The 24,770-nt window shown below is 38.4% G+C and overlaps 1 protein-coding gene across 1 annotated transcript; it reads left to right on the top strand.

The window, feature by feature from the left end:
• The first annotated feature begins 23,760 nt into the window (after positions 1 to 23,760).
• LOC128589654 (60S ribosomal protein L11-like) lies at positions 23,761 to 24,326 on the top strand. Its single transcript, XM_053596423.1, has one exon. It carries the CDS (start codon positions 23,761 to 23,763, stop codon positions 24,292 to 24,294), a length of 534 nt encoding a protein of 177 aa, XP_053452398.1. The 3' UTR covers positions 24,295 to 24,326.
• Positions 24,327 to 24,770: the final 444 nt, after the last annotated feature.

A 24,770-nucleotide genomic window follows, 5' to 3' on the forward strand; every position in this document is an offset into this window, starting at 1 on the left:
CTCCACACTCCTGCTCAAGCTCTCCCCAAGGCAGTTCAACTGAGTGCCAAGTCCCAAAACACAGATACAGTTCATAGGTAAGGCCTTTCTGGTTTGCAGTCTCACTGCTGCTTGTACTTATGGCTGCCGGCGGGATTAGGTCAATCGAACACATGCAACCACTTGCCAGTTTCCACTGTTTTTGTCCTCCTCTTGGGGTCCAGAAGTCCCTTGCTGACTCCCTGTATCCTCAAAGGGATGTTTATAGGCAGATTGCACCAGCCAGAGATGCCTGGAGTCTTATCTCCCCAGACTCACCGTGCCCAGTTACAGGGAAGCTGTTACTCGGCCGCCATCTTGCTCCACCTCCCAGAGCTTACATTCTAATAGAGGGAGGTATGAAAATATACATTACCTTAAATGATGATGACTACTATGGATTTAAAAGAATACTTAGGTTACTAATGTAGACATAGAGAATATGCTAAGAAGTGGTTATCATTGGACGGTATTAAGTTAACCCTTTCTTTTTGTAAATGAAGAACCTGAGGCTCAGAGAGGCTAAGTAACATAACAAAAATTACCCAATTTATTAGCAAAAAAGGAATAAAACCTGAACTTCCCATCTCCTAGTCTAGGGCTCCTTCTAACATGCATACACCTCCTAGCTAGTCAAGTCACACCACAGCAGAGGTGGGAGTGAGGAGAACTTTCATGGGACCCAGTGGGACAGACAAGTTGTTTGGGGTAAGAGTGCAAGATATCATTAGATGGAAAAGATTGTGCCAAATCTGAAAAGTCAGACAGAAGTTTGTATTTGACATGGCTATAGGAAAGACAAGAATAAAATGATCCTTAGATAGTTTTGAAAATATTTAATTGACTACTAACCCATCAGATCAAAACGTGTGTCTCTGGTGTGGCTGCTGTCACCTTCCTTTCTTCCTCCCTGTCCCGCATCCCACAGTTCCCTGAGAAATAACCCCTTTGGCCGATGCTGCTTTGCCATTAGGTAGAGCAGTCCTGTGTTCTGATAGTATCAATGATACTGTGCTGTGCTTTATCTTGCAACTAGAAATGAGGAATTTTGGGTGAACACAAATGTTTAATACAAATATTTTATGAAAGCTTCACATTTAGGGATTAAAATGCTGGTGAAATGAATGTTGAATGAGAACTAAACCTAGACATTAGATTTGGATAAAACGAGCAAGTTGAATCAGATACAAATTGAGAGACACTATTCCTCAGACTTTCATCATCAACTGGGAGTTAAGTACTTAAGCTCCTTCAGGACGAAATACATAAATTATAAACCAGATCTTACATTCCCTTAAGTGCAGCAGTCACTGCTGCTGATTCATTTTCATTTCAAGCTTCCAGGGAGAGAAAAAGAGGGAATAAGAAAGAGAGAAAACCCAACCACCAAAATGCACAAGGATTTACTTACAGATAGAAAGGTGCCATGACCATGCAGAAATAGTTTTGGGGTTTTACTTTCCTTTTTTTATTATTTCTTCTCTGTTTTTCAATTCCTTTTTTACTCATCACTATATAAACAAGTTTTTATTTTTTTATTTTTTATTTTTTTGAGATAGAGTCTCATTTTGTTGCCCTCGGTAGAGTGCTGTGACATCATAGCTCACAGCAACCTCAAACTCTTGGGCTTAAGCAATTATCTTACCTCAGTCTTCTGAGTAGCTGGAACTACAGGAGCCTGCCACAATGCTCGGCTATTTTTTTTAGAGGTGGGGTTTCTCTCTGGCTTAGGCTGGTCTTGAATTTATGAGCTTAGGCAATCCACCCACCTCAGCCTCCCAAGTATTGAGATTACAGGTGTAGCCATGGCAACGGCGGCAAGGTGCTTTTCTACTAGTCTTTGAGAAAGAATGAGAGCTGCAAGTAGGAAGAAAATATATACATAAGAATACTTACCACAAGTTCATTAATCAGAACATTGTCAACTAAGACAAGTAAATTCTATTAGCAGGAGGGTGGTAAGTCTGTGTCGAATGGGGCCAAGAAAAGGGGAGGAATGAGACTTTAAGCAAGGTCGGGGAATGGATTGTGGGAAAACCAAGAGCTGGAAGGGATGTCTGTGGCTGGATACCCTGAGAATAGGAGGGGCTAGAGAAGTAGGCAGATGGAAAGCAGTGAGGCAAAACTTGGCTATTGTTGATAACATCATAACATACTAGATATGAGTGCTTATGTTGGCCTAAATCTAAAGTATGTCTTATTTTAGGATATAATAGATATTTTGGAAAGGCTCCAGGAGCTCGTGTATAAGGTTATAACTAGGGGATTATGACTCTTCATCACATAGGGACCAGGGAATACCTTCAGGAACCTAGATATGCACTTTGGGCCCCAGTTAAAGTTTTTAGAAATGTTCTGAGTTTATGACTCTGTTAATTCCAGGCACAAATTTAGTGCAATTACAAAGGCTACTTAGACATTTATGTTTTATGGTTGGAGTTGGGGTTAGGGCTAGGGTGGGAATGTTTTTTTGTTTGTTTGTTTTTGTTTTTTAGAGACAGAGTCTCATTTTATCACCTTTGGTAGAGTGCTATGGTGTCACAGCTCACAGCAACCTCCAACTCCTGGGCTTTGGAGATTCTCTTGCCTTAGCTGGGGATGTTAGTTCTAATACTCACTTGTAGGTCATTGCCTGTTGCAAATTTCCTACTAAGAACCAGAATCACTTGTATAATTAATACAAAAAAACTGTCTCCCAATGAGAAAATCCCTCCTACATGTTCGTTTTATTTTAGCCTCTCATCAGCTTACCATTAAAGATATATGAAACAAAGATGCCTCCAAGCAGTCAGAAAAATACCTATTGCTGAAAAATACGTATGCAGTTAGAGGTCAGAACAGAAGTTGTCCTCAGGCCTTGGTACAGAAAGAGCCCCTGCATGTTCAGACAGAGGGTAGACAGTCATTACTTTACCAGTCTTCAAAGTCTTTCCTCTTCTTAGTTATTCATGCCAGGTGTTTATGTCTGAAATAATTGAATACATATGGGGAACTTTTTACTTTAAAATCTTCTTAGGGTCTATAATATGATGCTACATTGGTCTCTTTTAATATTTATTTATTTATTTGAGATAGCATCTCGCTCTGTCGCCCTGGGTAGAGTGCCATGGTGCTATAGCTCACAGCAATCTTAAACTCTTGGGTTGAGCAATCCTCTTGTCTCAGCCTACTAAATAGCTAGGACTACAGGCATATACCACATCCCTGGATTGTTTTTCTATTTTTAGTAGAGATGGGGTCTCTCTCTTGCTCAGGTTGGTCTTGAATTCCAAGAAAGAAATCCACCTGCTTGGGCCTCCCAGAGTGCTAGGATTACAGGCGTGAGCTGTCTTGATGGCTCATGGTAATGGTCCTGAGTGGTAGAGAAATGATTTCAATCCATTTGCTCTGTTCAGTAAGGTAAATTAGCATGTAATAAAATGATAAGACAAAAAGAAATTGTGTATCCAAAGAGGTAACATGCTGGGAAAATGAAATTTCTTGCTCCTATAGAATGGCAAAGGCAGTAAGAACAGGCAGAGCTGTGCACTTGTGGGTCACGCTGGAAATCTGAAGATGGGTTCCTAATGGTTGTTAGGGCCTTCAGTGAGAGAACATCTGCTTTTCCATAGATACAATGTTTTAAGTGGTGGTTAGTTCCCATGACTGGCTCACAATGGTCTTTTTATTCCATAATACACCTAGAACTTCCAGTTAGCAGGAATATTTTTTATTGCTGAAACAACTGACTCAAATCATTAGTATTTGAGAAAGGTGGGATCTGGGTAGTCAGGAGTAGACAAGGATAGTCTGATTTGTTGTACCTACAAGGATACAGAAGAAAAGGGCTGGGAGTGGGGAAGAGAACAGCCAGGGAAATAGCAGGTGGAATGCACAGAGAGTGGTTCTCAATTTTGACCTCATAGTTGAATCACCTGGCATGCTTAAAAAATTACTGATGACTGAGGTCCACTCCAGAGTCTCCAGGGGTGGGCACAAGGGTGGGTATTTTAAACACTTTTCAGGTGATTACAATGCACTCTGTGGGCTGAGAACTGGCTTAGAGGGTGGAATGAGTCTCATGTATTCAGGAGACACAAGGAGATAAGTTTGGATAGAGTGAAGCTTACTCCCTTCAGATCAGCCCCTGGATAGGCAGGAAATGTCTTGCAGAACTCTGAAAACTGGCGTCATCTGAAGGTTAGTGGAAGGCCACTGTTTTTTTTTGAGGGGAGCAGCCATAAACACAAATTAGTTTTAGTCTGTGGGTGAGGCTTCTTCAAATTGGTAAAGAATAGAGATAGGGCTGTCAGGAAAGAGCTGGTGCAGTAACTCAGGCATAGGCATAAGTGAAAACTGAGAATAGAAACAAGAGCACAAGGTGGAGGAAACTCAAAAATTGAAATGCTAGATTATGTCTTTTGAGCACAATGGTTCTTAAAACTTATAGAATAATTAAATGGAAGGGCTAAGGGGAGAAGAATGCCACAGAAGACTTCAACATGAGGGTCAGCAAAATGGCATTACTGTGATAATCACATGGGGAAGGCAGGAGGGAGGAGATGCTTTGTGCAAAAATATAGATTCCTTCTGGATATGTTAAATTTGTGAGGACAGTAATAATGTCAGTAGCCAACGTTTGTCTGACTACTCTGCCTACCTCTGCCTACTTCTCTAGCGCCTCCAGGATCATCAGCCACGGCCACCCTTCTAGCTCTAGGTTCTTCCATAAGCCTTTCCCCAACCTGCTTATGGTCTTGTTCCCACTCTTTTGTTGACCCATTCTACTCACACTCAGAGTGTTCTTAAAGAGGATTTTCATACCATGCTCCCAATAAGATTAATTAATTTCTCCATTACACTGTTCAGGACTCTGCCCCTGGATGGTGCTTTCACGGCACATATCACTCTTGGATTTCAGTGATGAGTTATTCAAGAGTTTGCTCCTCACTAATGGTAATTTCCATATAAGCAAAGACCTGATCTGTTTTGCTCACTGCTGTATTCCCAGCTTGTAGCACTGTGCCTGTCACATGGTAGGTGCTTGAATAACTAGATGAACATGTATCAAGCATTCTGCACACAGTGTCCTTTGAGATAGACACAATTATGAATCTCATTTTACAGATAGAGTAAGGTAATTTACCTGAAATTACATACATGGTGTGTAGCAGGAGTAAACCTTGAATTCTGGTTTCTCTAATACCAAAGGCTGTGCTTTGTTTGAAACCTCTGGGCTATTATGGCTCTGCCAGATTATTATAAATACAGTAGAACCTCTGTAAGTTGACGACTCAAGGAACTATAACAAATTGGTCAACATACGGAGGGGTTAGCATAAGGAACTAGGCCTACTGTACTGATACGTACATGTGGTGCATGTCTGGTCTATGCAAATTAGGTCAACTTAAGGAGGGGTTAGATGATCAACTGTGGAGGTTCTACTATATAAGAGCTTTGGAACATAAACATCACCATAAGAAAAAGAAGGGAGGAGATGTAAAAGAAAGAGTAAAAACTTTAAGCAAATTAGAGGTGTTTGAATAAAAAGGTTTTTTTTTTTTCTTTTTTTTGTCACCCTCGGTAGAGTGCTGTGGTGTCATAGCTCATAGCAACTTCAAACTCCTAGCCTTAAGTGATTCTATTGCCTCAGCTTCCTTAGTAGCTGGGACCACAGACTCCCACCACAATGCCCAGCTATTTTTTAGAGACAAAGTCTCTCTCTGGCTCAGGCTGGCCTCGATCTGGTGAACTCAGATAATCTATCCACCTTGGCCTCCCAAGTGCTGGGATTACAGGCCTCAGCCACTGCCTGGCCTCACAAAAAGGGATCTTAAAATTCATAGAGACCAAACCCTTCCTTGTGTGTAAAATTGGTCCAGAATGTTAAATGACTGCCAAGTTCACACAATTACTTGGTTATCATCTGCCTGATCCCAGACTCCCAACTTCTGGGTCTCCCTTTCTGTAGGCATGACAGGGGAAGTAGTTGGGGCCACTAAATGGGCAACTCTCTTTGGCCCTGTCCCAGTTCTAAATTGGAGACAAAGGGAGAAGAAACTAGGAAGGAACTGAAATGAGTATTCTGGGTAAGTGAAGTGTTTTATGGAAGCTCCTATAGCTCTGATTACAGCACAGTCTTTTGTTGTAGCAACAGAATTAGATTGGCTTTCATGTTGGTACCTTAGATTGCTTTTACATTGGTCACCACACTTTTGCAGGATTACTGGGTATAGGGTACTAAAGCTATGCCTTTGCTTCATGAAGAAATTTGGGGCTTCTTGTTGTTGTCTGAAGGTCATCTCTATCCCTCTCACAACTGTATCACCAATTTTACCCTTGAGGAAACTAAAACATGGAGAGGTTAAATTTATCCTTTCGGCTAGGAAAGTGGGATAGCTAAGAAGTATGAAAGAAGGAGGAAAAAGGGAGATAGTACGTAAACCTGCTATTAGAACTAAATCAGGGATGTATGGTCTATCTTATGTAAAGTCCAGGATGACATAAACTTGGCCTTGAGAGTAATTTGAGTGCGCACCTAACTTCAGGCTTTCCCTAGGGTCAGACTGATGCCTCCAGGACTTTTATTTTTTTATCTTATTTTGGACTTTTAGAACTGCTCAGGAATTAACTTCATCTTAGCAAGAGAGGAGGAGTGCTTCCTTTTCTGAGACCTTGCCCTCAGGATCTGGTAATTATTAGGGCTGCCATCTAACTGCCCACCCCACTGCTAGGCCTGGAACAGAAGGAGGATTAGAAATCAGAAGTCCCTGGATCAGAGCACTGTTCTAAACTTCATTTATGTATATACAAATAATGTAGGCTGCTTTTACTTTATTTATCTTCAAAGTTATTCTCCATGCTCAAACTTGGTCAATTCCCACTGGCATATGCTTACAGAAATGCTGTCTGCCACTGTTTTCCCCCAGGCCTTGCCTACCCATCCCTTTTCACAGGGTTGTTGTGAAAGAGCAGATGGGTAAAGACAAAGGAGGCTACCATATTATTATTACTATTACTATTATTACGTGTGTTTGATGAAAGCAGAAATCTAGATTAGGATAATTTCTCTGACGTTGTAAGTACAGATAAATTGTCCTACCTTCTGGCCTTTGCAACATTCCTCTAACAATGTCAGGAATTTCTGTGGTATCCGTTTCTATGAAACTCAAAGTAATTAACAGATGTGATCCAATTATCCTCCCAAATTCCTGGATATAGTACGCAACAGGCTTTATCCATCTAATAATTGTTTTGACTCATTAGGATTGAGGTGAAAGGTTCCCTCCAGGTCACGTCTTTATTTGTGGTGAGAAACTTGATACGTTTTGCCTTTTAGTCAAGTTTCTTGGTGGCCTTGTCTTCCTAGGGCAAGGTGTGCTTATGTTCTAGCTCAGTGTCCTAAAGATATACTCTCTTCCTAAACCGATTGTTAGTCTCCACGAGTCCGGTGGTAAGAGCAGAACAGGAATGCCTCTCTCCAGCTCTACACTTATTTTACTTGCTCATAGAGTAAGATAAAAATAACTGAGCCAGAATGTTCTAGAATTCCTCATCTTTATAGCAGTAGAAAAGCAGAATGAATGTGACTGAGGCTGTGATTAGGGCAAGCATATGATTTATCTTGAAAAACTTAACACTTAGAATGAAAGGGAGCATTATTCATTAACGATAATTTAAATTTAAATTTAAAGTACTAGATATGATAGAAATATTGTAATGATAATTATCCTACAACAGGCTTAAATTGAGACAATCCTGGGTAAATTAGTGTCATCTAATCACTCCACCTACTATGTTAGTGGCAGTGGAGTACCTGGTATTATCTTCCAGAGTTGAGTGCTTGGCACATTTCATTCATTAAAGGTGTAATAAAGTTTCATTGTAGGCTGTGCGTGGTGGCTTATGTCTATTATCACAGCACTTTGGGAGGCTGAGGTGGGAGGATCACTTGAGGCCAAGAGTTTGAGACCAGCCAGAGCAACATAGTAAGACTCTGTCTCTACAGAAGAAAACAAAATTATCTGGCATGGTGACCCATGCTTATAGTCCCAATACTCAGAAGGCTGTACAGGAGGATGACTTTGAGCCCAGGACCTAGAGGTTATAGTGAACTTTGATAATGCTACTGCACTCTAGCCTGGGCAACAGGGAAGACCCTGTCTCAAAACAAAACCAGTTCTGTTATAGGTGCTATAAGAGAACTAGATATGTAAAAGCTACATGTCTTCTGCCCTCAAGGAGTTTATAGTGTTACAAAAGAGATGTCTCTAAAGAGTCAGATTAATGGGTATGTTCATAGTTACATGCAGTCTCTGATCTCATGATTTTAATCTCACAGATTATCAGCAGTTCCTTATTCAAAAGGAAATGGTGTAATATCTCTTTTAACCTCTTTTAGTGAGATATTTTACAGAAATTCAGTTCTCTTTACAAAATGCTTTCCCTATCCAGTTGACTAAATAGATGTTCTCAGCTATAGTCTTCTTATGGAGTATACCAGTTCTAGATATGATAGAAATATTTTAATGATAAAATAATTTTTTTTTTTTACAAAATGGTATCCACTTCATGTAAGTAAACAAGCTACTTCATGTAGTGCTTTCAAGTTTACAAAAATGATTTTCACATCAATAGCTATTTGAATATCTACAAGGGTAGGAGGCTTCCCTGTCTAGTTTATGAGGAGAACCCCAGCACCTAAAACACTGTCTGACACTAGGAATGACAACAAATATTTGAAATGGATCAATTGCCTCTGTTATTTTTATTTATTTATTTTGTCCAGGGAATCCCTTATTCAAATGAAACTTTACATGGATTTAACAAATGATATTATAGTAGAACTTTTATGGCTAAAATAAGGGCATGGTTTTGAGGTCCATACCCCACTCTACACGTGCAATCCCTATCTCTTTAAGTGATATGAAAACTATTCAACAATGATGTAGCCTTATGGAGCTGGGAAGAATACTAGAGCACATAAACGCAGAGAGCTCATTCTGTCTGCCCTTGAAGGAAATGGAGCCCAAAGAGTCTTAAGTAAACTGCCTAAGATCACTTGTGTGACGTGGCCAGGACAGGAACTCATCTCCTGACCCAGGTAGTTTTCCCATGATAGAGCTAGATTAAGAGGATCAGGATATAGGTAATCCAGGCAACTCTGGAGGAAGCCAGGTTTCCAGGAAGCTGAACATTACCAGAATTGCAACAGAGATGGAAGAAATTTCATGTCCCAGAGCACTTTCCTGAAAGGCTACCAAATTTGAATGGAAGAAATATTTTGATGAGTCACATGCATGAATGGGGAGGTCTAGTGATGTGTTTGAGAAACAATAAATAAATAGTCTTAGACCTGCTTTCCAGTGAGGTTTGGTCTGAGTACTTCCAGAGTCTTTGTGTCATTGGTTTGGGTTTGCAGATATGGGGCCTGATTGAAGAATTGAGAAGAGGGCATTCTTTCAAATAATCAGCTTCCCCAGGACTCAAAGCTCTGAGTCCAGTGTCCAGACTGCAGAATACTGATTTTCTCATTTGCAGGTCAGGAACTGAAACAGAACCATGATAGACTTCGATATGATAATTACATAAATTAGCAGAGTTTGCAAGGAGTTTTCCAATAGTGTCCTCATTGAGAGAAGGTAAAAGTACACCATCTTGATAATTTGGTCCTTTTGAAAAAATGGACCAAAATTTTAGGCTATTTTAAAAGTTTAAAGTTGGCTTAGTACGCAAAAATAAATCAATATTATAGAATACTTCTAATGCCATTATAGTAATGTCTTTCAAACATTTTTGATTATGACACACTATAGAAAATACATTTGATATAACAACCAGCATATAGCTACATAAATATAATTAATAAAAACAAAAGTATGTCTGTAAAGCTAGTGAATGATGCCCCATGATCATATCAATGTACACAGCTATGATTTAATAAAAAAAAAAAAAGTATTGTGGACTGTTTCTCGCTCTCATTATATATAGCACTCATATTTTTTATTCTACTTTATGTTGTTCATTTATTTTTTATTTATTTATTTTTTTGTGGTTTTTGGCCAGGGCTGGGTTTGAACCCGCCACCTCTGGCATATGGGACCGGCGCCCTACTCCTTGAGCCACAGGTGCCGCCCTATTTTATGTTGTTTATAAACTGCTTGTCATGGCCCATTATAATGATTACATGATTCTCTAATGGATCATTACACAAAATTTGAAAAAGACTACTGTAAATAATATGAGAGGAGTCAGAGGAAAAGTTCCTGAATGTGAGGAACTTGTAGAGAAGACGAATTTACAAATCATTGGAGGGTATTTTGTTATTATGATTACTCGCCAAATTGCGTGATGCAGTTTAAGAATAATGGAAGTGCAGCTTTCATCAGTGTATTTTCTGTACTAAAACACACAGATCTGAGATAAAGACAACTTTTATAAAGCATGCTTATTTTACATTTTATTTTATGTTTATAAGATGTACCTTTTTACATATTCTTCTGAAATTAGGGTGTATCTTCCAACTGGATATTTTTGCCTTTTTTTTTTTTTTTAAGATAGGTTCTTTCTTTGTTGCCCAGGCTAGAGTGTAGTGGTGTCATCGTAGCTCACTGCAACATCAAATTCCTGGGTTCTAGCAATCCTCCTGTCTCAGTCTGTCAAACAGCTGGGACTACAGTTAACTTTGCTATTTTTTTATAGAGACAGGGTCTCACTGTGTTGCTCAGGCTGTTCTTGAACTTCTGACTTCAAGTGATCTCTCTTCGTCTTCTCACAGTGCTGAGATTATAGGCGTGAACCACCTTGCCAGGTTTACAGTTGTTCTTTATAGTCTTTACAGTGTGTCTTTATGAACACCCCCTTGGGCAGCAGTCCAAGGTGTTATTGTTTGTTCTTGTTCATTCCCACTTGTCGGAGCACAACTGAAACCCTGCTTCATTTCAAGTCTCTAAACCACATGAAGAAAGAACATGAATCTTTTCTAATAAGGAATTCAATTCAGTGTGGTAAGATCAAATAAGTGTCAGCATCAAAACTTGCAGAATGCTTGTTAGTGAGTCAGAGAAAAATCTCAGAGAAAACAGCACACTCCCCAGATAAAGTGCTGCTGCTCCACTGCCATTGTTGATACAGAAGATGGTGCTATGTGGTATGAACTAAAATAAAATCATAAGCCCCCCAATTGAATGAATGAACCCCCTCTTGGCCAAGAGGACGCCAGAAGAAACTTAAAGCTGAGTTGCTGGCTATGAGGAGAAGGGAGGTCAGATATGCCTTGTTATGTCTGATCCATTTTGGAGTTGCCCTTTGAAACAAAATTCTAAATCATTAACGGGCCTAAGTCCATGCAAGTGAAAGCACACCTATGAGGCTGTCAATTTACTTGGTGGATCACTTGAGTACATGTTGCATGTCTTATCTCTGATTAACAGACATTCTCAACTTAGAACATTATAAGACTTTAGACGAAGCTTTATTTCTTTAACCAATTATAAATCAAAGAATCTTTAAACACATGTATACCTTTTCATCCCTCCAGCCCCCTTAACATATCCTGTCTTTTGGGGCCAAACCAATATACACCCTCCATGTATTGACTTAGGATTTTAAGGGTAATTCCCCTCTTCTTGAATGTATAAAACCAAACTGTAACCTGTCTACTGTGGGCAGATTTTCTCAAAACCTCTTGAAAACATTTGCTCCAGGCTGTTGGTCACACACACTTGGCTCAGAATAAATCTCTTTAAATTATTTTACAGAGTTTGAATTTTTTTCCATTGACAGTGGACATCATTAACATCAATAAGTGCCAAAAGGTGATTTAGATAGAAAAGCAGAACTTCAAAAATAAGTTTTAGTATTTTCTTTATAGATTAATTTTGCTTGTACAGTATATTCCTTAATTACATATAAAAAATCTATGTCTAAATAAGTTTAAGAAACTTTTTAAAGTACCTATGAAATACAGTGTTTAAGTGACAAGAAAGCCTTGTGTGTTGTTTAGCTGGCTACATTTTTTCTTTTTGGTAGCATTTTAAGATCAAGGGCATCTTACACTTATGACCAGTCATAAGCACATGCAAATTGAAACCACAATATGATTTCACTATGTATCTACTAGAATAACTAAGTTAAAAGATCGAAAAAAATTGTTGGTAAAGGTGCGGAACAATTGGAACTCTTGTGCTTTGCTTATGAGTATGCAAAATTATATAGCCGCTTTAGAAAAGTTTGTCATTTTCTTAAAAAGTTAAACACATTTAGTGTATGGCTCAGGAATTCCATTTCTGGGTATTTAATCAAAGGAAATGAAAACATGTGCAGACAAAGACTTGTATGCCGTGTTCATAGTAGTCCTAAGTTGGAAACAACCCAAGTGTCCATTAACTGTGAATAAACCAATTGCAGTGTGTCCATTTAATAAATTTAGCAGCAGAAAAGAATGAACAGTGGACACATACAACATCATGAGTAAATCTCAAAAGTGAAAGAACCTGCATGCAAATACCTCTAAACCAGTGGTTTTCAACCTTCCTGATGCCGCAATGTATTTTCATTGTTAAAAAGGGGTCGCCACCCACAGGTTGAGAACCGCTGACTATACTATATCATTTCAATTATGTGGAATTCTGGGAAAGGCAAAAGTATAGGGATAGAAATCAGACCAGTAGCTGCCTAGGGCCAGGGCCGAACAGACTCAACAAAGGGGCAGGAGGGAACTTTGAGATGATTGAAAAGTTCTGTCAGGCTTGTAGTGCTTCCTACACAAATGACTGCATTTGTCTAAGCCCAGTAAATCGTGTACTTAAAGTCGATGATTTTGATTGCATGTAAAATATACAACTGAAGTTGACTAATGAAATAAATAAAAAGGATAGTGCCTTACATTTTATAAAAAATGAAATTTTCTCTATATTAAAACTAACACAGAGAATAATACAGAAAGGAGAAATCACCCAGATTCATACACAAAAAATTTAAGAATTATAGTAAATGTTTAGAATTTTTTTTCCTGTGTATCTTATTTTACATTTTCCCCTCTATGTGTGAGCATAGTATAAACAGTGTTTCTTACTCTTGCTGTGGAGTTCAAGTTAGACACTCTACAAATCGAATGAGAGGTTTCCTGGTTGTTGGTCTTATTTACATTCATATATCTAAGAGTCTCTTCATGTTTAGGTTCCTATAACATCTCTCTGTGAGATATCAAAGAATTGGAAATATTTATAAATATTTAAATTATGTGTTTCAAGGAAAATTGATTTATTATTTTATTTTATTTTAGAGACAGAGTCTCTATCACCAGGGGTAGAGTGTTATGGTGTCATCATAGCTCACAGCAACCTCAAACTTTAGCCTCAATCTATCTTCCTGTCTCAACCTCCCAAGTAGCTGAAAATACAGGCGCTGCCACAATGCCGGAGTAATTTTTCTGTTTTTTTTTTTTTTTTTGAGACAGAGCCTCAAGCTGTCACCCTCCTGGATAGAGTGCTGTGGCATCACAGCTCACAGCAACCTCCAACTCCTGGGCTTAAGCCATTTTCCTGCCTCTGTCTCCCAAGTAGCTGGGACTACACACCCAGCACAACACCCAGCTATTTTTTGGTTGCAGCTGTCATTGTTGTTTGGCAGACCTGGGCTGGATTTGAACTGGCCAGCTCAGGTGTACGTGGCTGGCACCTTAGCCGCTTGAGCCACAGGTGCCGAGCCAATTTTTCTGTTTTTAGTAGAGATGGGGCTTGCAAGAGCAAGCCCCATCTTGGGATCTGATCTCGGACTCCTGCGCTCAAGCTACCCTCCCTCCTCAGCCTCCCAGAGTACAGAGGATTATAGGCTGAGCCACCATGCCTGGCCAGAAATTGCATTTTGATTATGGAGAAAAAACTCTAGTATATGATTAAATATATTATTTAGATGGAATTTTAGAATCAAGATGATTGGGTAAGATGCTAAAGATAGGAATCATTAGATAATGAGAATATATATATCAGTTTAGTTATGAATGAACCTTCTTGGGAGTAACTTTATGGAACCTTTCAGTTGAATTATTTTACTTGTTAAAAAAAAAACGGAAAGAAAAAAATTACCTGATTCAATAGGTTTTTCTCAGTCTTAAAGGACATAAACAGAAACATTCCCTCTCTCTTTTCTGCTCATACCTATCTCATAGAATAATACTAGGGGAGATGACTCCGGGGTGTTTGCATACAGCTTAGCAGTTATGAGCTCAGCCCTTGCCAATGAGGACTTGAAGAAACTTGAGCAGATAACTTTGCTTTTCTAAGCCTCAGTTTCTCTATCTGTAAAGTGAGGATAATAATAATACTGATCTCATATGGTTGTTGTGGAAATTAGGAGGAGATGATGTGTGTAAAGCTTTGAACTCAGTCAGAGTTCCAGATTGTTATTATCATCATTTTATTCAGAGAATTTTTTTCACATGCAAAGGAAAGTGAGGGTGGACACTTAGAGGTGACATACAATTTAAAATAGTTGTCTATTTTAAACACATGAACTTTATGGCCACCCTTTGTTTTCCTATACTTAACCTAGGAAAGGACCAGAGAACTTGAGGTGTAGTATTTTTGACCTGAAGATAATTTTTTTTCTTTCTCTACTTTCTGTTTTAGTAAAATGAATTCAGAGAAAATTTAGTAAACATGACGATAACTGCCTGAAGTAGCTATGGAAAATGTGTTCAGTTTTTTCTCAATCTGATTTGGTTAGAAAGTGAAAGGAAACCCCTTTGCTGTCATTCGGTCTTAATATGGAAATTAGAACTTTGAAGTATGAAAAGCATTAACATTTTCATGTATCTAAATGAAAATAATTGTTTTTGTTTTTTTTGTTTTTTTTGTTTTTTTTTGTAGAGACAGAGTCTCATGTACTGCCCTCGGGTAGAGTGCCGTGGCGTCACACCACTCACAGCAACCTCTAACTCTTGGGCTTAAGCGATTCTCTTGCCTCAGCCTCCCGAGTAGCTGGGACTACAGGCGCCCGCCACAACGCCCGGCTAAATTGTTTTTTTGTTAAGTAGAAGAGGGATAATTGCCATTAGCCCTAGAGTTTTTATTTATATTAGAATAAAAAGGAAAGGCTGGTACAGCTATCTCTTCATAAAATAATGACTTTTTAGACTAATATTCAGATTATCAATACCTATTATTTGAATGTTGAATGTCATGTAAACAGAACATAAGGCTTAAAATATGACATTCTAATAATCAATCTGATTCACAGAACTCCAACAAAGCAGTCATTAAAACTAGTTTGATTATATAAATAGATCTTCTCATTGATATATTTTGAATCAAAAGACCTCTATTAATGGCACAAAAGACTTCCAATTAGAATTTTTATTTCAATAAGCATTTACCGCAAAGCGTTGTATTGCAGTGGCAGAAAGATGACTAAAAATATAATATTTGTGCAAAGTAGCAACTTAAGGGAGAAAAAAGAGAAAGGAAGAATATATTATAGGCACCACTGATTGGGAAGGGTGAGACCTGGGCTGTACGAGGTACAAAGGGCTTTGCATCCTACTGGCTGCCCATGGCAAGTAGCTCTGTGCCAGCCTTTTTTTGGTATTCAGGTTGGATGTCACTAGGACTCACATAGGATTGTCTTCTGGCCTTTCTTTCAAACATATTTTCCTTTCAATGAACCAAATTTTGGCAGAGGGCTTTGCCTTGCTTTTGTGGTATTTTTGTTCAGTTGGGGTTTGGTGGTTTTTTACTGTAACAACTTGTTTTATGGTTTGAGTTCTGCCTTTCTTTACGTAGTCACTGAACTATTTTATCATCGTTCACTTCCCTTTTATTCGTCATTTTGCAATGAAGAATAAGATACAGAGTGTATGGGGATGAGAGACTTGGGAGGAAAAAAGGGGAGTAATGGAATTTACAGTTATTATGTAACATGACAGGTTATGTCCCCAGAAGGGGAGCTCTTTATCTTTTTCAGAGTAGTCTTCCTTACCTGGGCTGTGGAGAAGTCCCAAATTTGCATCTAGTAAGTTAGAAAGATCTTTCCAAACCCTAAAGTATTCTTTTAAGTGGTATGTTTCCCTGGCAGGGATGGTAAGTTAGTTCTAAAGATATTAAATAGTTCAAGGAAATTTCTAGATAATGCTGTGTTCTTACTTCCAGAACAATTCAGAGACTTTGTCACATGAGTTTTGTTGAGTATTTCCAGTGTACTGCCAAAGAGAAATGCCAAGCTCCCAACTAGAACATCGCAGCTTCAGTGCCAAAAATAAATGATGTTTATAGTAGATTCATACATGGTCTGAGGAGGGAGGAGTAAGCCACAAAGAGGAACATGAAAGTCTGATGATAAAAAAATATAAGCAAAGCTCGTTAGTAAATGAATGAATGTTGCAGCGAGTAGTTGCTGAGCCTGATGTAAAAGTCAAATAGTGAATTTAAGCTTTTCAAGTGATAAGGTCTTTAATACAAAAAGGAAGGAAAGTGGAAAATGTATCAAGGTTATATGATTTTTGTGATTGCAGTTACCAAGTTGAAATGTTTTAAGCACAGAAGAATTCAGCTGTGTTGCCTGTTGGCAATATATTTCAAATTGTTGTTCAACTAAATTGGCTTGGGTTATACCCAAACACAAAAGATCCAGTTTCTGGTTCCCAAAGAATCATGAAGCAATTAATGTGCTTAACTTGTTGATGTCAATATTGTTGAGCGTTGATAGGATGGTCCCCCTTTTTCCTTCCTGGAGTGGCTAAGTTTTTTTTTTTTTTTTAATTCAGGTGTTGTATTTATTCTTGAGTAGTGGGCGATATTCCTTAAAATGACCTCAATTTTACTTTTTAAGCAAATTTACTATTTGGAGTGTCTGGTTCTCCTATAGTTTCTAAAATAAGGTCATCCAGAACAGCCTTTAAAGGTCAATCACAATATTTACTACATAGTACACGAGCAGGAGAATCCCTCTTCAATTTATTAGTTTCTTATTTCAATTCATATGTAATTTTAGTATTTTAGGTAATACGTGGCATCGCATAGGAGAGATTTCTTTTCAAACAGTCTCTGAAAGGATGAAGGAAAAAAGTTACCTTAAATGTGAACAGAGAAGTGATAGGTGTTGGAAAATTTCTCCTAAATTATAAAGCATTTATATTTTCTATTCCAAACCAAAATGCCATGGGACCTATTTTCTATTACACTTCTAATAAAATCCTATCTGAGAAATGACGAAGCAATAGAAATTTCAGGAACGCCGGGTGTTGACCCACCTGTTGATTCCTGTTAAGAGTTCTAATCTTGTAGTTAGGTAAATACCTTAGTTAAATCTCGTGCTATTTCTGCACTGGGAAATTTGAGCCTCTGTTGGTTTGTGTGGTGTTTGTTCATATACATCTAGGCATGCACCTGGACGAACTATTACATTTTACAAATCCAGATTCCTAGGTTTGCTACTCATCCACACTGGGTGATCTTGGGCCTCAATTCCCTCATTTGCAATAATATTGTCTACTTGACAGGCTGGTTGTAGGAAACGACACATTGCCTCTACGGAGCACGACACAGGGACACTCAGTAGATGCTAACTGTTGCCTGTTTTTACACACTTCTGTTAAAATATTGGAACAACTCTTTTAAAATTTATCATCATCTTAATATTTGTTGGCTGAGCTGCCTACAGTAATTTTTTTTTTTTTTTGTGTGTGTGTTTTTTGGCCAGGGCTAGGTTTGAACCCGCCACCTCCGGCATATGGGACGGGCACCCTACTCCATTTTTTTTGACTTATCTTACTCATTCACTTATTCAACTATTAATTCATTCAAAAAAGTTAACTTAGCCACACCTGTAATCCTAGCACACTGGGAGGCTGAGGCGGGTGGATTGAGTGAGCTTACAGGTTCAAGATCAGCCTGAGCAAGAGCAAGACCTGGTCTCTAAAAATAGCTGGGCATTGTGGTGGGCACCTGTAGTCCCAGCTACTTGAGAGGTTGAAGCAAGAGAATTGCTTTAGCCCAAGAGTTTGAAGTTGCTGTGAGCTATGACACCACAGCATTCTACCCAGGGTGATAAAGTGACACTCTGTCTCTAAATAAATAAATAAATAAATAAAGATTAACTTAGTATTATTTTCATCCAGAAATAAATATAAACATGATCCCTGCTTTCAAGATGCTCACAGGCTAATGAACCCAAATTAATTATGGCAAATATCTGCTTCCCATTTCAAGTACATCATCTGACATTGTTCAGTAATATGGTTCCTTTATCCAGGGGTTCTCAACACTGGCTGAAGACCAGACTCACTGGGAGAATGTTCTCGTGTAGATGAATGCCTGGTTCCTATGCAGATCAATAATTCAGAATGTCTGGGTTTAAGTGTGTTTAAGCTCCCAGGTGCCATCAGGGCTGGGAATCATTAGAGTCCAGTCAGGCTCAGCTTCCTGGCCTTACTTTACATGTTACTTTTTTGTTTCCCATTCAGTGAGTATCCCACTCATTCTTCTGTCTTTTCTCTGAAAACCTCCCTCATTACCTTAAGAGTGCAGTTACAAATTCACCTTTCCAGGGAAACTTCTATGATTCACTCCCTAGAGCAGTGGTTCTCAACCGTCCTAATGCCGTGGCCCTTTAATATGGTTCCTGTGGGTCGAGCCCCACATGTTGAGAGCTGCTGCTGTAGAGTATGCCCCCAGTTTTGGGTGGGGCCTCCTTACTCCTCCTATTCATTATTTTTCCATTTGAATTTCCTGGATGAGTGAAATTCATAAACACTTTCTTTACTTATTTCTCTTGCTCCCACATTCGTGAAGTGTGCAAACTTCTTGTGGGAGAGACAAAATGTTTTATTTTTTGCGTACTATCTCACAGTGACTTTTACACTGCTTCTGACCACAGTGAGCACTCAACAAATGCTCATGGCCAACTGACTCAGTTCTGGTAAGCCAACTTCTTTCTCCAACCTATTTTGGTATTAGCAGCTGTAGGATATCAACATGAATTGATGCACTTTTATCTTGACTTTCTAACTCCAGATTTTAATTTTTCTTTTTTTTTTTTGAATTATGAAATTTTTATTTTTTTAAATATAAAAATTCAGCTATTTGTCAATAACAAAAAAAGGTTTACAAAAGTTTTATTAGGCTATGTTCAAATTCTTTCTGTATTTTTTTTAAAGGAAGAGATTTTTCTTTCTTTTTTTTTTTTTATTGTTGGGGATTCATTGAGGGTATAATAAGCCAGGTTACACTGATTGCAGTTGTTAGGTAAAGTCCCTTTTGCAATCATGTCTTGCTCCCATAAAGTGTGACACACACCAAGGCCCCACCTCCCTCCCTTGGAGTTTAATTCCTTCTTTTCTACTAGTGCAAATGAAATATTTTAAGATTTCTTATCTTTAGGCAATTCTTGGAGGTAACTGCATTTATTAAATCTATATGTAATAAAAGCTATTGTGTCGAATTGTATTCTTCTTAGCTTCTTCAAGTCAGGGAACCCATGTCATATTTATTTTGTGTCCCTAGTTCATGGACAAACACCAAGCATACAATAGGTGCTCAGTAAAAATTTATTGAATTAATTGAGTTTTTTAGTTAAGGTACATTAGCAGAGACACTCTGAATTTATCTATGATGTAGATTATTCTGAAAATCAGATGCATTTATAAAAACCATTTTTCTCTGCATTTATCTTTTTATTACTCACAAGTTCTGGGAATCAAACTTTCCTGTCTTATGTCACTGTGCCTCCCTTGGCTCTTCAGTTTGCTGACATCCTTTGGGATTTTGTGTTGGCTCACATAGGTCATTGATCTGTCTGGCTGTCTGTGGATCTATGAATAACACCATACCTCAACAGAGCAATTCTGATTTATTGCATACAATACACTTTTTTCCTGAATCTCATTAGAGAAAACAAGAAAAATGTTAAAAAGTAAAATAATATAAATGTCGGTCAATTAATTTCACTCATAGGCAATCACTGGAAATTTGAGGTTTATTTCCTGCCAATCTTTTTTCTATGCATTTTGTAAAAAGCATGATTATATCTAAAAGTTCAAGTAGTTATTTAATTTTGCATTTGGTTATAATCATTTCATATTTTTTTGTTGAGACAAAGTTCTATTACGTTGCCCTTGGTAGAGTGCCATGGCATCATAGCTCACAGTTACCTCAAACTCTTAGGCTTAAGAGATTCTCTTGCCTCAGCCTCCCAAGTAGCTGGGACTACAGGTGCCCACCACAGCACCTGGCTTTTGTTGTTGTTATTGTTGTTGCACTTGTCATTGTCGTTTTAGCTGGCCCAGGCTGGGTTTGAACCCACCAACTTCGGTGTATATGTCTGGCACCATAACCACTGTGCTATGGGTGCTGAGCCAATCATTAATATGTTAAACTGCTTTTTCAATGTTTATAAACCATTTCAGTTCTCATTAATGGATTTATTATATACTGCATATGAAAATGAATGTGCATTAATTTTAATAAGCCATTTTCTTATTGCTAAACTTTTGTATGATACTGTATTATTTATTACCATAAATAATCCTGTGATAATCATCTTCATGCATAATGATTTTTCTATAAATTGGGTTATGTTCCAGAAGTGTCCAAGATTATGAGCATTTTTGCATTCTTGAGACATCTGAATAAATTACTTCCCAAAGGACTGTCATCTTCCACAGCTCTGCCCACAGTGCATCAGTATCCTCCCTTTCAACTCTTGTCAGCCTTGAGGACATAAAATGTCCTTTAAAATTAAAGTGTTCTTTTATTTTTTCATATACACATATGAAAGATAATTTATTTTATCTAACATTTCCCTGGAGGATTCCACGGTGCATGTCTTTAAGATTTTACCCCATTCACTTTAGCATGCCACACCAGCTTGTGGATCCTTCCACACCAAGACTACCCTGATGCAGTTGTTGATGTGAAGCACACAGGTCACTTGCTCGTTCTGACTGAGTGCTGCTAGTGGGTGGTTGGAACCTGTAGCTCCACTTGTGTTCCTAGAGGCCGGTTGGAGTACATGGCTATGGACATGCTGCTAGAGATGCTATATGTGTCAGTGAATGTTCTTATAGATTGAGAATATTCCAAAAGGGAAACTGCAGCTTAATTCTTTGGCTAGAATTTCTCATGTATGAGTCTGAGTGTCTAAGCAGAAAGAAGCTATTAAATCACAGGGCTCTTATAGACTTCTCAAAATAAAGTTTCTTTATTAATGATGGGAACTGTGGGCCCTTTGGATGGCTTCAATTGTCTCTCTATCCTAAGACATCTCTATATCTTTAGGATGTTTCTGTATTCTATCTGTTTAACCTTTTGGATTCATTCTGATACCAAACCGAGAGATGAAGCATTTTTATTTTGGCAATTGGCCTGCTGCTGAACTGTCAGAGGGAAATATTATTGCAGGCCATGGTCAATTTTGCTGGAGTACTGGTTTTTAATGTATCATGAAAGAAGACCAAATATCCATAAAGTAGGGATAGGCAGAGAGAAAAAGAGAGAGATTATGCAGAAATATGAAACAGTCATCTTTCAAGGCACTAATAAAAAGCTGCTTCTTATCTGAAGCCTTCTTTGATCTGCCCTGTTTGTTCTCCTGCACCACTTGGACCTACACGCCTATAATAACATTGTATTAGTTACGTGTTTACATGACTGTTTTCCCACTCAGTTACAGTCTTTTTGAAGACAGAGTTAATGTGGTATTTATTGTATACCTAGTACTTAGCATAGTCTCACATATAGTAGGTGCTTGATCACTGATATTTGATGATGGAAAGACAGACGCATAAGAGAAATGGAAAATACTCTTTTTTTTGGAGACAGAGTCTCAAAAAATTAAGTTACTCTAGAGTGCCACAGTGTCACCATATCTCACAGCAACCTCAGACTCTGGCTCAAGTGATCTCTTGCCTCAGCCTTCTGAGTAGCTGGGACTATAGGCACCTACCACAACACCCAGCTTATTTTCTATTTTTAATAGAGATGGGGTCTCACTCTTGTTCAGGCTGGTCTCAAACTCCTGAGAGCTTGCTTTGACTTTCCAGAATGCTAGAATTACAGATGAGAGCCACCATCCCAGCCAGAAATGGACAATGTTCTTAAATGCATGATCAATAGCATGCATCTTAAATCAGCTTTTTCAGTCAAAACAGACAGTATAGAAATGTGCTTTGTTTTTAGAGGAAGTGGATCCTTGAGAGATTAAGTGACTTTCTCAAGTGACTCAGCTGACTAAGTCAGCATGCAGGCATTTCAGTTCCCAGTACCATGTTCTTTCTAATCTACCTAACTGCAATTAACATCAGATCAATGAATAAAGTTATTTTATGATTATATGGAGAAAACACAGCAAATGAGCTGCCTTTATATTATAGTTTAGGTTGGTTCCTTCTGCATAGTGTATTGTACAATATGTGAGTGGAAGAATGCCTTTACATTCAAGGTAAGATTCACAATATTATGGAGCTTCACAAAGAAGATTAAAGAAGAGGATCTTCTCAGAGGAAGACTTTGTAAAAGAGGTAATGTTTTAATAATAGTATCACATGACAACTTTTATTAAGTGACTGCATTTGGTCACATGTTACACTTATTCCATAAGGTTTTACTAATTAATTAAATGAGAAATTCATATGATGCAAATAAAACTGAATTTGACCCATATGAGAAAATTCCTAGGATTCTTGCTTTTGTTTTTCATTTTATTTATTTTTTTGAGACAGAGTCTCAGTCTGCCACCTCAAACTCTTGGGCTTAAGCAATCTTCTTGCCTCAGCCTCCTGTGTAGCTGGGATAACAGGTGCCCACCACAATGCTTTTTCTATTTTTAGTACAGACAAAGGTCTTGCTTTTGGTCAGGCTGGTCTCAAACTCTTGAGCTCAAGCAATCCACCTGGCTTAGCTTCCCAGAGTTCTAGGATTACAGCTGTGAGCCACCATGCCTGGCTTTTTTTCTTAATATAACATTTTTTCATCAGATATATTTTTTTTCTCTGTTGTGAGACATTTAGAGAAAGCAAAGGAAATGCTTGTTATGGTAGCTGTAGAAGTCAACTGGCAACTTAAAAAAACAATTATTCTGAGTAAATGAGGGTTTCAGGAGGGGGGCGTTTGCCTCACATAAGCCTATCAGTTCATACCCTTGACAGATTCCTGTGTCAGACTTAGAAAGTTAGGATTCCACTAGGTCTTAGAGGGAGAACATACACTAAGAAAATTGTTCTATTTCTCTTTTTTCCTTTCCAAAACAGACATATGGGAGAGGTCAACGGAAGAGCCACAGAGAACCAGACAGTGCACCCGGTTTCCTAGCAACTCAAAGGCAACAGACAGATGCCGTGGAAGCAGAAGACGCAAAAACAAAACCCAAAATAACATTTTTATCTCATAAGACCTGGGAAGTGACATCTGAGATGCCAGTGGAAAGGGACAAAGGGAAAGAGCAGGAGAATTGGGGCAGTAGGCCTACAAATAAACTCAGTGGTTGACCAGGGTTGCAGACTAGTCTGTCTTCCATATTTTCATCCAGATCACTTCCATGTCCCCCAGTTTTCCCATTAGCAAAGAAAAGGTAAATGATAAGGGAAAGTTCCTGGGTCTTTTGAAATAAAGTAGGAACGTACCATTGGCTGAGATGTCCATTGGTCTAACAATCACTCTAGTTCTAGCTTTTATGGATTTTTAAAAATAAAAATATTTTATTTAAATGGCACAGAAGAAATCATGTATACTTAAAAATGATTAAAAGTTCATCCTCTTCCTGTTTCTCATTATGGCGGATCAAGGTGAAAAGGAGAACCCCATGCGGGAACTTCGTATCCGCAAGCTCTGCCTCAATATCTGTGTGGGGGAGAGTGGAGACAGACTGACCCGGGCAGCTAAGGTGTTGGAACAGCTCACAGGCCAGACCCCTGTGTTCTCCAAAGCTAGATACACTGTCAGATCCTTTGGCATCAGGAGAAATGAGAAGATTGCGGTCCGCTGCATAGTCAGAGGGGCTAAGGCAGAGGAAGTCCTGGAGAAAGGTCTGAAGGTGCAAGAGTATGAATTAAGAAAAAATAACTTCTCAGATACTGGAAACTTTGGCTTTGGGATCCAGGAGCACATCGATCTGGGTATCAAATATGACCCAAACATTGGTATATACGGCCTGGACTTCTATGTGGTGCTGGGTAGACCAGGTTTCAGCATTGCAGACAAGAAGCGCAAGACAGGCTGCATTGGGGCCAAACACAGAATCAGCAAAGAGGAGGCCATGCGCTGGTTCCAGCAGAAGTATGATGGGATCATCCTTCCTGGCAAATAAATTCCCATTTCTATCCAAAAGGCCAATAAAAATGCTTTCTTTGAAAAAAAAAATAAATTTCATGTTAAAAAATGCTAAAAACCTCAATAATGTGTGCAATGATCAAATCTAAAGTGATAAGAAAACATAAAATACTTACATTTGGTCCTCTCCTAATGAAACTATCATGAAATTGAGATATATAGTAATTCCTGAAGCTAGGTTAAAAGCACATAACATAATTTCGTTATATACATTCAGTCATTCTATACAATGAACTCCTAGCCTTTATATAGAAGAGTAAGCCATTTAGTAAGTAACATACTGGGAGTTCATTCCATCACGGGGATTTCCCTGTGATGAAATTACTGTTAATACCTTCTCCAAAGATTCAAACAGCTTAACATTGCAAAATAGTTATTTCCTTTTTTTTTAGAGACAGAGTCTTACTTTGTCACCCTCGGTAGAGTGCCATGGCATCACAGCCCACAGCAACC

The sequence above is a fragment of the Nycticebus coucang genome, chromosome 1 (genome assembly GCF_027406575.1).
Source record: "Nycticebus coucang isolate mNycCou1 chromosome 1, mNycCou1.pri, whole genome shotgun sequence".
NCBI lineage: Eukaryota > Metazoa > Chordata > Mammalia > Primates > Lorisidae > Nycticebus > Nycticebus coucang.